This window comes from Equus quagga, chromosome 8 (assembly GCF_021613505.1).
Source record: "Equus quagga isolate Etosha38 chromosome 8, UCLA_HA_Equagga_1.0, whole genome shotgun sequence".
In the NCBI taxonomy this organism is placed as follows: Eukaryota; Metazoa; Chordata; class Mammalia; order Perissodactyla; family Equidae; genus Equus; species Equus quagga.
The window spans coordinates 114,351,857-114,364,562 of NC_060274.1; the positions used below are offsets into that span (position 1 = coordinate 114,351,857).

A 12,706-nucleotide genomic window follows, 5' to 3' on the forward strand; every position below is an offset into this window, starting at 1 on the left:
GAACCATCCTCCCATTTGCAGATCTCCTACCACTGGCAGCAGCCATCTATACCATAACATGGCAGGCAGGGACTATAAGGGTGGGTCTTTCCATCTGGTGATAAAAGAGAGCTCTCAGATCCATTCTGATGTGGATGGATCCGTGGGTGGGATGACTGTCAGGGTTTTGCACAGTTTCTAGACTGAGGCCTCTGCTGACCTCCTCCCCACTCTACATCCAGGAAAAGTACAAATAGGGAAGGTAGGCTATGCGGCTAATCTGCCTTCTGGGCAATCCCAACCCTGTCTGTACATTGACCTTTGTTTTAGTCAGACAGTGATACCCAAAGACAGTGAGCTCACGGAGAGGGCGGGCCGGCAGAGACAGAGCGAGCAAAAGTCAACCAGGAGAGACTTGGAGCTGCCTCAAGAAAGGGTACAAAGATAAACAGAATCAGGTAGAGCAGCAGAGACACCAACGAAAATAAAAAGAGAGAAAGACGAGAGGACTGCTTTTGTCAAAGAGAACACGTGATATTAGAAAGAGAAAAATTGAACAAAAAAGCATGTTTCAGAGTCTGCATCGAGAGAGGTGAAAGAGGAGTAAAACGAGGGAATGACAATGAGAGAGACTGACAGTTATTCATCTTCTGAGCTGAGAACATCAGGACGCAAAGCTGTATTTCCCTCGGATGACGAATATCTTGTTCCTGCATCCTAGTATTTCTCCACGAAGATCATGCAGCTTGTGCTGCTTGGCAAAGCTCACTTGTTCAAAGATTTTGAAGAAGTCCAGACCAGCTTTCATCATCATCAAATGACAGCTGTTAAATATGCTTTTCAGAATCAAATTCAGCCCAATGATTCCTCACTCATTCAAAGATCAGACTTCTTGCAACTTTAGTCTCCAGAACCCAGCTGTGAACCCAGGAGACGACAGCGAGAGCTCTGAGCTGGTGAGGAATCTTTATTAGAACCAGGTACTTTCCTCCTAGCAGAGGCCTTCATCTCTTAACTCTTTTTTTCTTTTTTTTTAAAGATTGGCACCTGAGCTAACAACTGTTGCCAATCTTCTTTTTTTTTTTCTGCTTTTTTCTCCCCAAATCCCCCCAGTACATAGTTGTATATTTTAGTTGTGGATCCTTCTAGTTGTGGTACGTGGGACACCACCACAACATGGCCTAATGAGCGGTGCGATGTCCACACCCAGGATCTGAACCCTGGGCCGCCGAAGTGGAGCGCACAAAATTAACCAGTCAGCCACAGGGCTGGCCCCCTATTAACTCTTATTTAACATAGAATTATAACAAGCTTGCTATCTTGTTTTTTAGATTGTGGCGGCTGAGAAAGAACAAATTGCAAAGCACGAGTTAGGTTGGTCAAAGAAAAGTGCACTTGTACAGCCTCACAGTGAGGAAGGCAGCAGAAAAGCTCACACCAGATACAGAAATCGCAAAGCCTGCGACCTTTCTTTTTCTTTTCTTTTTTTAGCTTGGGATCTTTCAGGGTTGGTACAAATAGTCCAGCACACCTCTCAGGACCAGGTGACCTCCCCGTGATATCTCATAGTTAGTTAAAGGATTGTGAAAATTTCAGAAGTAGAGGAATCTTAGAGATTATCTCCTCTGACTCCTTCATTAGAATGTTGCAAAGATACTAAATAGAAGCTTAAGGGGTTTCATATATATAGTTTAAAAAGATACCAATATTGCTAAAATGGAAGTTTTGTCATTTGAAAGGGTAAAATTCTGTCACCTAAAAATCATTTTTATGTGGAGCACTTAAATCTCTGATGATGCTAAATAGTTTTAGCATGAGGATAGATGAGCGTGGCTGCTGGCGCCACCTGTTCACTACGATGACCTTCTCTGAATTAGCGTGGTTTCTCTGTTCAAAAGACAAGGCATGACTGTAGCACTTCTGAAGGCCCCCTTCATGTTTCTCCTCTGTGTTAGACCAGCCTTCAGAAAAGAAGAGTCAAGACACATAGGTCATGAAATTGCTGATTTTCTAACTGATTCTTCTTGGTGGCCTTTGGGAAGTCTATCCTTGGCTAACAATGTATTTATTTGGCTACAGCTCTAGTTTCTTTGTATCTTACTATAGAACCTTTGGGAAGATGTTCAACCTGGCACCCTGATCTTTTAGGACCAAAGAAATCTGTCTCCATCTTCCCCCTGTTCCCAAACCTCTCTGATGTCTCCTTTGGCTCTGTCCTCACACTAGGGTGTTTGTGGCAGTCACTCAGTGTTGAAGCATACCTCAGACTCCTGCATGTCACCAGATAAACCCTTTGGCCTCTGGAGGCATCTGGAATTATCACTCTAGCCCAGGTCACCTTGTGACAGGAGTCAGGTGTGCTTGTCAGGAAGCTACAAGGGGCAAAGGGCATCGGGTTGCTTATTTTATCTCTGCTGCTCTGAGTTGGTGGTATGTGTTTTGTAGCTGGTGTCTGTAAATGGAGTAGAGAATGAAGAATTTCTGCATTACTGCATGTGCTGGTCCCTGCTCGGTGGTCCTGGTGTGGCGTCTCTCAGGGAGACACTCTGGCGCCTGAGGACCGCATCAAGTCGTGCCTCAGGGCCTGGAAGAGGCTAAGGAGGGCCTGGGCCCAGATGTCCTTCTGATGACCCTGGGCCAGGGCTGTGCGGTAGGCTGTGTAGGCCAGGGTGAGCGCTGTCCTTTCAAAGTCCTCTTTCTTGAGGATGCCAGGGTGGCTGGAGAGGCTGGCACTCAGCCGGCGGATGTCTGGGATGCTCTTGGGGATCACTTCATTGCAGACGGTGTGGAAGTCAGAGGCCTTGCGCAAGGAGGCGAGCTCCTCGTCCTTGATGGAGATCTTCAGGTCAGGGCTGATCTCCAGTTTGGCCAGCAGGAACTGGGGAGAAACGCGGGACGTGGGGAGACATGAGGCACTCAGGCATCGCTGAGGACACCAGTGTATTCATTACCACACGTGCTCATTTAGGGAGGCAGCTGTGGAAAGAGCTTCAGAATCCAAGAGACCTGGGTTCCAGTTCCGACTTTCCCACTTACTGTGTAACCTTGGATGAGTTACTTAACTTCTCTGAGCCTCATTTTCCTCCTCTATGAAATGATTAGTAACTACACTTCACTGGGATATTATGAGAAGTAAATAAGACAAATATGGACGACGTCTAACACTGTGCCTAGTACAAAGTCACTGTTGAAGTGCCTGCTTACTGTTTCCAGTGTCCTAGGTCAACTCCTTCATCCTTTTATCCCTCCCACCCGCCGAAGACATTCTAAAGCATGCACAGATTATTTTGGAAAATTTTTTATCAGAAGCTAGGAATTTGAAAGATGCAAAACTTGTGCTAGGAATGAAGTGGGATACACAGATTTGTCTTCGTCTCTCACCTGCTCTTTAAGAGTGGTGGCAGTGTCTGTCATGTGCGTCCCTGCTCAGTGCCAGGCTCGTATCGGGAATCTAATACCTCTTGGACTCGGAGTTCCAAGTCTTCCCTCTGTCTCCATCTTCCCTCGGCTCTCACCCATCCTCCATGCTGCTATCTGTTATCTTTCTAAAACACAGATCCGTTCATACGACCCCCCGTGTTCAAGCCTTGGCAAAGGCTGTGCATTTTCCTTTCCGCTCCTGCAGCAGGATTTGAAATTGGTCCCCTGGCTCACCTGCTTGGCTACAGCAGGCTCCTTCTTTGCCAGACAGTTCCAGTGCATGGAGGATGTCAAAGCTGGAAGGAATTCTGGAGATCACACTTGAGTTCCCTCATTTAACAGTGAGGAGATTCAGGCCCAGAGAAAAACGGTGGCTTATGCAAGGTCACATGGCTGACAAGTGACAGAACCAGGACGAAAGCTCAGCCCTTGAACCTGGGATCTTACCGCTGAACCACACAAGCTCCCTTGGGAAACTTACCTGTGTTGGAGGAGGAGCGGGGTCTCAGTGGTGGAGGCGTGAGAGGCTGAGGAGAGAGCTGTGGGTGACGCCAGACTGTCAGGAGTGGAGCTCCCACAGTATGCAGCGCCTGGACACACGGCTCCACTGAGACACTGGCTTGGCGTCGCCTTAGTACTACTGCCGAGCCTGCCTCCCAGCCGCTGCGGGGGTGGACTGCCCAACCCTGCTGTCGGGGGCTGGCAGTGGCTCCTATGGGCCAAACCCAATCTCTAGTTTTGCCTCAGCTGAGCTCCTAATGCCATCACTCCCTGTTATGGCATGTGGGAAAGGAGAGTGGGTATCAGCAATACCTTACTTTGGGATGGGAAGAATTTGATGACCTTGACAAATTAGTGTAGGCCAGTCCCTATGGCAGCAGAGGTCACTCATTTTCAGGGGCTCAGGTCACTTCTCCAAAAAACATAGAGAGGGTGCATTGCCCTTCGGGTGGCTGGAATTGACCGCGTGGCACTGCCTACCTCGTAGAGCAGTTCTACCTCCTCCAGGGATGTCTGCAGGACAGGGTTCGCCGGCACGGATGAGGACCTCTTTGGCCGATGGGCAGCAGGGAAGAGCACAGCTGAAAGACACAAGAGTGAGCTCGCCGGGCTGCTGCGCAACGCATGGCTTCTTCCTCCGCTCCCCGTGAGGTTAGCCAGCCAGCTTGGAGTGACTGACTCGAAGCGGGGGTGGACAGCAAATGGGGAGAGGTGACAGGTAACTCTGGTGTGTCCCAGAGAGCTCCCAGGCATATCAGATGTTACTATTTCAGACCAGTGATTTCAAGCCCGGCTGCTCATCAGAACCATCCCAGAAAGTTTAGAAAAATATCTACGTTTGGGGATGTGTATACTCTAGGGAATTTACACTAAACCGAAAAAAATAATACAAAATAGAAACGAGTGAACAAAAAACCCCAAATTCAACAAACGAGTTCCCTAATAATCCTGTGTCCTAATAGGACTGCACATTTTAGCTTTATTTCATCAATATGAAGCGCTGGTTTATATTTATTCACAACCCTTCGAATCAGAGGATCAGACCTCTGGCTGCCCCAGCCATCTGAAATAGAGCTGCCAAGCATCTGAACACAGGTGACAAAGTAAAGGAAGAGAGATGCCACAGACCCTGATACTTGTCTCCAGGGGTGTGTAGAGCCAAACGCAGGGCTTCCCCCAAGGGCCAGCTGACTTAGAAATGTATTTAGTATAAAGTCGATGACTTGCCAGTGTTGTTCCTTAGTGGCTGCATTTAGAAGTGGCACCTGGAGGAAGACGATGGGCAGCTAGAGGCAGAGGGGGTAGCAAGAATTAGGAACTGACTGAGGACAAGAGAAGAGGACAGGATATTACAGAGCGTAGGAAGAGTCATTATGAATTGCAGTTCTCGGGGATCATGTCAGGCTCTGAGCAGACAGCCCGAGCACCTCCACGGCCTCTCCATGTACCAGGGCGCTGTGCAGAAATGATGGGCAAGCCTGTGGAGAGCGGAGAGAAAAAGGTGCAGCTTCTTCAAGACCCTTGATTATGATCTCGGCCACTCACTGTAAAAATCTACGAGACTTCAATGTGAGCAGCACCCCCTGAAGTTGTGCAAAGCACAATCTGAATAACCATACATGACAGCTCTGCTTCTTGATAATGGTGCCCTTGGACCATCAAGAAAAGGTCCCGTGATGTCCAGCATACTCTGTTAAAGAAGGCAGGGAACTGCATAAGCATTTCAGAAGGATTTCTATCAGAAGAGAAAAATGAAACAGCTTCAACTTAAAAGATATTTCCTGAAAAGCTCTCTGGTAGGCATCTCCCATTTCCTAGAAAAAGCTGGTTGGATGTAATATTGCGTTCCCTGTAACTCCTTTATTCTCTATACCACAAGTTTCTTCCGGGCTGGAAGAAATATGGCTTTATGTTTCTGCACCCCCAGCAGAGCCTGGCAGCCTTCCTGGGTGCGTGCTAGACACAGCTATTGGTGACCAAGTCCCCACGCTGAAGGAGGCCTTGGTGGACAGAGTGACCAGCTCTGCTTGCTCAGACCATTTTTGGGGAAGGAGCCCGTGAACTCCAGAGAAATATTTCCTAGCCCAGCATTTTAGCAGGGTTTGTTCTCTTGGCCAGATTTCCCACAGGATCAAAGATCTCAGGGCTTGAGGAGCCCTCGCCTCTGTTCACTCATGGCTTCTGCTTGTCGTATGGGGTGGAGCTCAGGAGAAGGAGGCATCTCCTGCTCCACTGGTTGGCAATCTTGACTGCACGTTAGAATCACTGGAGGGGCTTTAAAAAATGCAGATGCCTGGGTCCCCACTCCAGAGGTTCTGATTTAATGGATCCAGCGTACAACTGGGACAGTACGATTTTTAAAAGCTTCCTCGGTGCTTCTAACGGCAGCCAAGGTGGAGAATCAGAGGCAGCTTGACCTGAGGTTGTACAGAAGGAGCTGCCTGGCTGTAATGGCCGCACTCAGGTTAGCCCAGTGGCTCTCAACCTTGACTGTACATACATTAGCATCATGTGGGAGCTTTTAAAAACCCAAATGCCCAAGGCCACCCCCAGGCTAATTCCTGGGCATCTCTGGGGTGGATGTAGGCATTAGGACTTTTTACAGCGCCCAGGTGATTATGACGGGCAGGCAGGGTGGAGAAACATTGGGTCTTCCAGATCCACAGCCAAGCCGTGGTGCCCAGAGCTCACTCTCAGCTGATGGGCCATCTGAAGAGACCGAGGCCATCGTGTTCTCGGAGACAAAGAGTGGAGGCACAAAGAGGCTGTGTACTTTGAACTTGTTTTCCCCTTCGTGGGAGATGACTCTAGGACCAGAACTGGTCCAGACCCAGAGGTGACCTGTTTCTTTCTGCATGTCCTTCCTTTCTTCCTACCGTGAAAAGTGAGTAAAACCCCCTTCTCAGGGTAGGATCTGAGAGCAACTTTACTCCTTTAATTCTTCTCTCTTATTGTGAAATTAAAGGTATTGTTCCCTTTATAGAATTCACACCCCAGCGGGTGAAGGAGATTGGGGAGCATAAACGTCCTGGGCCCCGAGCGCTTTCTGCCGCCGTCATCTCAGGCCTCAGATGGCTGCCTCCTGGGAAGTTATTCACGGCTAGACCTGCGCTTGCTTCTCTCGATCGTTTCCCTGTGAACAGCAACTCTCTTTAACATGCTCACCCCAGCTGGACCCCTAGTTCTCAAAGAGCTGGGAAGAAAACACTTCTGATTCAAGGCTGAGCTTAATAATGGAAACGTGGTCATTTCCAATAGTCCTTGTTCTCACACTATTTAAAATAATAACACAGTTTGGGGACGATTGTTAGAAATAGCTTTAGCTGCTAGACTAGGGGACTGATTATTGCTTTAGAAAGTGTGTGTGGGGAGCTGGGGAATCTTAAAAGATGGACCCCTCCCTCCTTCTTCCCATTCCCTGCATCGTTCCAGCACCTTCTGCTGGCCCCCCTCAGGTTGCTGTAGCTGCTTTGACAGTGTGCGTTGGGCAGGGGCCCTTATGCCCTTCGGGCTGTGTAAGCACAGGCAGCTCTGGGGCAGCTACGTCCACGGCTGCCCATATGTGATTCCCTGTGAATGAGGCCTGGAGAAAAGAAATTCTTCTTCACTGGTGGCGCTGCAGGTGGTGGGCGAGAAATAGACTGTGTCTGGCCATGTCAAAAATTGGGTAAAAAGTTAACCATACTGTCTCTCCCGATGTTCTTGTCCATAACAGTGAAGGCTGGACCCTGCCAGAAATGCAAATGGCTGAAAAAAGAGCTGACCAACTCTGAGATGTATATGCACAAAGCTTTAAACTAGACTTGCTCCCACATCGTTAGGAAAACAGCCTTGTTCCCCGGAAGCCTGGCCCTCAACCGTGCTATACACCGTGGTCTTCCTTCTGTCTCCTTGTGCTTTCTGCATCCGTGCCACACAGTTCACGTCTTGCCGGCTATTGCCAGCTCCTGGGACGGAGGAAATGGGTTTTGTTCTTCCTTTGCTTGACCTTGCTGTCTGCATCAAGCTGGGCTCTGAGTGCAGGCTCAATCTATATATTTTGGAATGATTTTAAAAATAAACCAAGTATTAAAAACACAACAACAGGGGCCGGCCTCATGGCAAGTGGTTAAGTTCGTGTGCTCCGCCTTGGAGGCCAGGGGTTTCGCCGGTTCGGATCCTGGGCGCAGACATGGTACCGCTCATAAGGTCATGTTGAGGCAGTGTCCCACATGCCACAACTAGAAGGACCCACAACTAAAATATATACAACTATGTGCTGGTGGGATTTGGGGAGAAAAAGCAGAAAACAGCAACAACAACAAAATAAAACATCCCTGGAGACTCTGCAATTCAGGCTGTGCCAGGTTTTCTTCCTTTCCCTTCCGTCCCACTGCCTACATTTATGGAGGTCATTTTAAGTTTGGGCCCCCTCCTCACTGTGAGTGGTAAGGAAATTGCTTTGCGCAGCGCAGTCTTGACCAGGCTGATAAGAGGGAGACCTGAGTGCCCCTCATTGGGTGGCCACTGACGATGGCACCTCCTCTGAGGGTGGAGACAGAGGGGAGCTGGGTGGGGAGACCAGAGACTGGCAGAAGGATTCCACTCCCTTGGGTGCCGCCTGAGCGTTGAGCCTCAGGCAGGAAGGCTGCTGGTACAATTTTGTCAAAATCACTGACTTTGTGTACCTTTTGCCTAGTGCAAAGCTGGGCCAATTTGTTTCTTTCTTCTGCACTCAATGTTCCACACCCAGCCCACTCTCCAGCTATTTGTTCAGGATGTGAATGTGCCTGCGAGAGCCACTCAATGTGACCAGTAGACACAGACCAGGGGTCCAGAGGTCCCCACGTCTCCTTGTGCGAAGGTCTTCTGCACCGGCTGGCCCTGGGGCAGGGAAAGCTTGAGCTTCTCCCCTCCCCCCAACTCCCTGGACAAATGAGCCTTCGGGGGAAACTGAGTCTCTATGATACATTGGATCGGCCCACGTGGAAGAGCTGATTCACTTTCTAAAAGTCACGCCACATGCCCTAAGTTACTCCAGGAACTGGATCCAGAGACTCCTGTGTTCCAGCGTGTTCTGTCCATGTCTTCTGTTGAGAGACACATCTGGACCTCAGACCGAAGTTGTCAAAATGTGGAGCTCAGACATAATAACGGCTCATGAGCCCGCTGTGTGCCAGTCAACGTGCTTTGTGCTTTCCACATGTACCTCATGAGGTAAGTATCGACATCCCCTGTTACAGGTGAAGACATTTAGAGGTTAAGAAATTTGCCCTAGGCCTCTCAGCCTGTTTGCCATGGGACTGAGATTAAAATCCACATCTCATGGGCTCCAAAACCCTGTCTCGCTGATGGGGTGGACAACGCTAGCTTTTTGTAGGCACATCCCTCACAGCCTGGGGGTTCTTCAGTTCTGAATAACTACAGGAAGGATAGTGTAGTTAATTAGGAATGAATGAATGCATTTGGTATAAGACATATTCTTAAATGAATCATGCATTCTTAGAAGAATCTCTAACTTCGATTTATCGTAATACGATGGGTGAGGTCCGATGTCTACAAGCCTGTGAGCCCTCTCCCGCATATCCTCAACTCCTTGCTCCCTCCTCGTTCCTCTGTAACCGCTCGGCAAAAGCACAGCCCATCTCCACCTGTTCCATGCGGGCATCTGTGCACCAAAGGCTGGAGGAAAACACAACCGTGTTAAGTGATCTCGCTTTAAACTCATGATGGTTCTTCGCCCTGGGCCCGTAAATGCTGCCCGCCCACTACTCTCTCGCTCTGTGTCACTGTGAAATAGATGACTATCTCACGCCTCTACACTCTCCTTAAGCCAGGTTCCTGCCTCTTGTCCAGACGCTCTGCCTTCTCTCCTGCTCTTGTGTCCGTGCTCCCACAGAGAGGCAAGGTGCCCATGTGGCCATGATGTTTCAAAAGGATGTCACTCCCCCCTCCACCTTTTCAGTCCTACCTCATTAGTTTTCCCCTCTCCCCTAGATCTTTCACATCAGCATGAAAACATGTTGCTGCTTCTATCTTAAGAAAAAGAAAAAAATCTCTCCTGGCTGCCTGCTCTTCCTTCTTACCTGCCTCTTCCTATGGAGGAGTCCTGGCCTCCTCTGGGGCTCTCTCCTCAGTTCCAGTCACTCTCACTTCCATACTGACTTTCCACTTTCTCTCTCCAGGCCAGGCAAGAATGTATCCAACTGCCTGCAGGAGTCTCCTTTTGCATTTGTAATAGTTCCCCCTCCTGACTCCCAGCCCAACTCCCAATAGACACACACACGCCCCTCCTGCTTCGTCTGTGGTCTTCCCCATCTCTCTCAGTTGCTCAGGCCAAAATCCTGGGAGTCATCCTTGACTTGTCTCTTGCTTTCATATCCCACATTCAACTCGGCAGCAAAGCCTGCTGGCGCGCCCTTCAGAATGTATCTGGAATCCGGCTACTTCTCACCACATCCCCGCCAGCCTCCTGGTCCAAGCCTGGAGCCCCTCTCTTAATGGCGTCTCTGCTTCCATCCGCGGCTCCTGCCCTCATTCTATTCTTAACACAGCAACTAAAGCAATTCTGTGAAAACATAGGTCAGACGATGTCACTCCTCTGCCCAGAACCCTCCATGGCTTTCCATCTCACTCAGAGTAAAAGCCAAAGATCTTCAAATGGCCACCAGGTGCTACATGACTTGACTTCTTACTGCCCCTTTGAACTCATCTGCTCTTCTCCCCTGGCTCACGCCACTCCAGCCACAGGCCTCCTCCCTGTTCCTTGAGCTCACCAGGCATGCTTCTGCCACAGGGCCTTTGCACTTCTGTTCCTCCTGCCTGGAATACTCACTCTTTCCCTGGAGACTGCATGGCTCACTCCCATGTTTCCTTTAGGTCTTCAGTCACCTCCTCAGGGAGGCCCTCCCTGACTGCCTTATTTAGAGTTATAATCCTCTATATTCTCTAACCTGTCCCTACTTTATTGCCATCCAACAAACCAAATGTCTTATTTATATAAGCGTTAATTGTCCATTTCCCCTCACTAGAATGTCAGCTCCACAAGGCATGGGATGTTGCCAGTTTTGTTCACTGCTGCATTCCCAGTGCCTACCATCCTGCTCATGACTGTTTGTTGAATGAATAAATAATCACATAGAAACATATTAACTATCCTTGTCACCAAACTCCCTACTTTCCAAATGCAGTGCTTCACTAAATCCTTCTCTGTCTAACAGGGTGATTCTAGACCTTATTTGTAGTTCCAGGTGCTGGCTAATTATCAGAAAGTAGATGTTTTCTTCTGTCTCCACCACGCCCTCCCTTTGTGTCTGAGGAGCCCCTGTTCTGGCCTGGGAGAAGCCACTTTTAAAGATCTCAGTCAAGGCTGGCCCGTCTCCCCCCATCTCAGCTGGTCCAGGCTTTCTTGCCCTGACACCAGGCAGAAGCCTCCTTGAATGCAAGAGACTGTCTTTGCTTTGAGCCTGATCTTCAAAGGACTTTTCATAATCTTGGATGAAGATCTCTTCTCTCCTCCCATCCCCCAAATCGGTTGGCTGTGACAGAGAGTATGGAGGCGGACCACGGTTTCCATGTAACCGTGCGCAGCATCTGCGCCAAAGAGCTTGTTGGAATGGATTCAAGCTACAGACATATCCAGACAAACACAACCAGATTTTAGATGAATCAGTTGCAGCAAGACTATGGAATCGACCACGGGTGCAGAAAGGACAAGCTCTCATTTATAAAAGATCCTTTGCCAGATCCTACTGATGTCATTTACTTCTTTGCTCCCAGGCCAGCCCTTTAGAAACACAGTGGTACTCTGAGCCAGCCAGGGTCTTGGCCCGGGTGTTGGGGTCCTCCTGGAACACTTCTGAAAGCACTGCTGTGAGGCGGCTCCCTTTGGCCAGACCCTCCCGCCACCCAGGGGGAGCGCAGGGCTGCCAGGGGCAGGGGAGCACCTGGAAGGATGGAGAGGGGAGGGGGAGGGGATGAAGGAGTACAGCTGGGCTCCAGTGCCATACACCTGCTGCGGGGTGGGTGTCCAAGCCCAGGTCTCTCCTTCCCCTGCGTGACCTGGGGCACGTCAACTCCCCCCACGTGCCCCCGCCAGTCTCCAGTGTTCTTACCTGTGAAGGGTCAGAATAGCACCTGCCTTGGGCAGTGACTGTGGAGTAACGAGGGGGCCACCCGTGGTGGTCCTAGTAATGCTACTCCAGTTACCCAGTCAGTCAATACTTACTGGACACCCACCCCAGGCCCTTCCCGTCACAGAACCTTCACTGCTGGAAACACACCGCTAAAATGGACACCCGCAAACGACAAATTCCACCAGATAACTGAAGGGCCATTCTTCTCTACGGAACCACTTTTGAAAGAAATAATTTACATGTATTTAATAGAAACATACATATTTATAGTAATCAATACATGTGTGTTTTTTAAGACTGGCTAGCCCCCCCCCCCCGCCATCCCCTGAGGTGGTGCTCTGGCAGGACCTGGGCTGGCTGTGACTTAGGCCAGGTGTGTCCAGCTTCCCCGGGCTGGCCACGCTAACCGCAGGTGAGTCATTTGGTCTTAATCAAATTGGTGAGGCTGGAACAGCCATCCTAGCATGGAAAACCACCTCCCAGGGTGGAATCCTAGAGAGCGCTTCGTAGGGAGAGGCTGCGAGAATGGTAGGAAAAAGGACATTCTGACAGCTGGGTGTATTCCTTTTAGGTTTATGTCTACATTTCTACATGCAGGGGCAGAGGGATGGGGGATGGCCGGGCTAGGATGGTGGTGGTGAGGGAGGGAGGGCGGGGGCTGGGGTGGTGGTGGTGAGGGGGTGATAGTGGGG

At 49.7% G+C, this 12,706-nt stretch overlaps 1 protein-coding gene across 3 annotated transcripts in view; it reads right to left on the bottom strand.

The window, feature by feature from the left end:
• Nucleotides 1-1,155: 1,155 nt before the first annotated feature.
• FAM180A (family with sequence similarity 180 member A) overlaps nt 1,156-12,706 on the bottom strand; it is a 14,273-nt gene continuing 2,722 nt past the window's right edge. The window contains exons 1-3 of one of the 3 annotated variants that reach the window (XM_046669711.1): nt 3,881-4,371; nt 3,361-3,792; nt 1,156-2,857 (exon numbers count right to left, since the gene is read on the bottom strand). In XM_046669711.1, coding sequence (XP_046525667.1) covers nt 2,513-2,857; nt 3,361-3,393 — 378 coding nt within the window. In that variant the 5' untranslated portion in view covers nt 3,394-3,792; nt 3,881-4,371 and the 3' untranslated portion in view covers nt 1,156-2,512. The other 2 variants (XM_046669712.1, XM_046669710.1) reach the window with 2 other exon arrangements.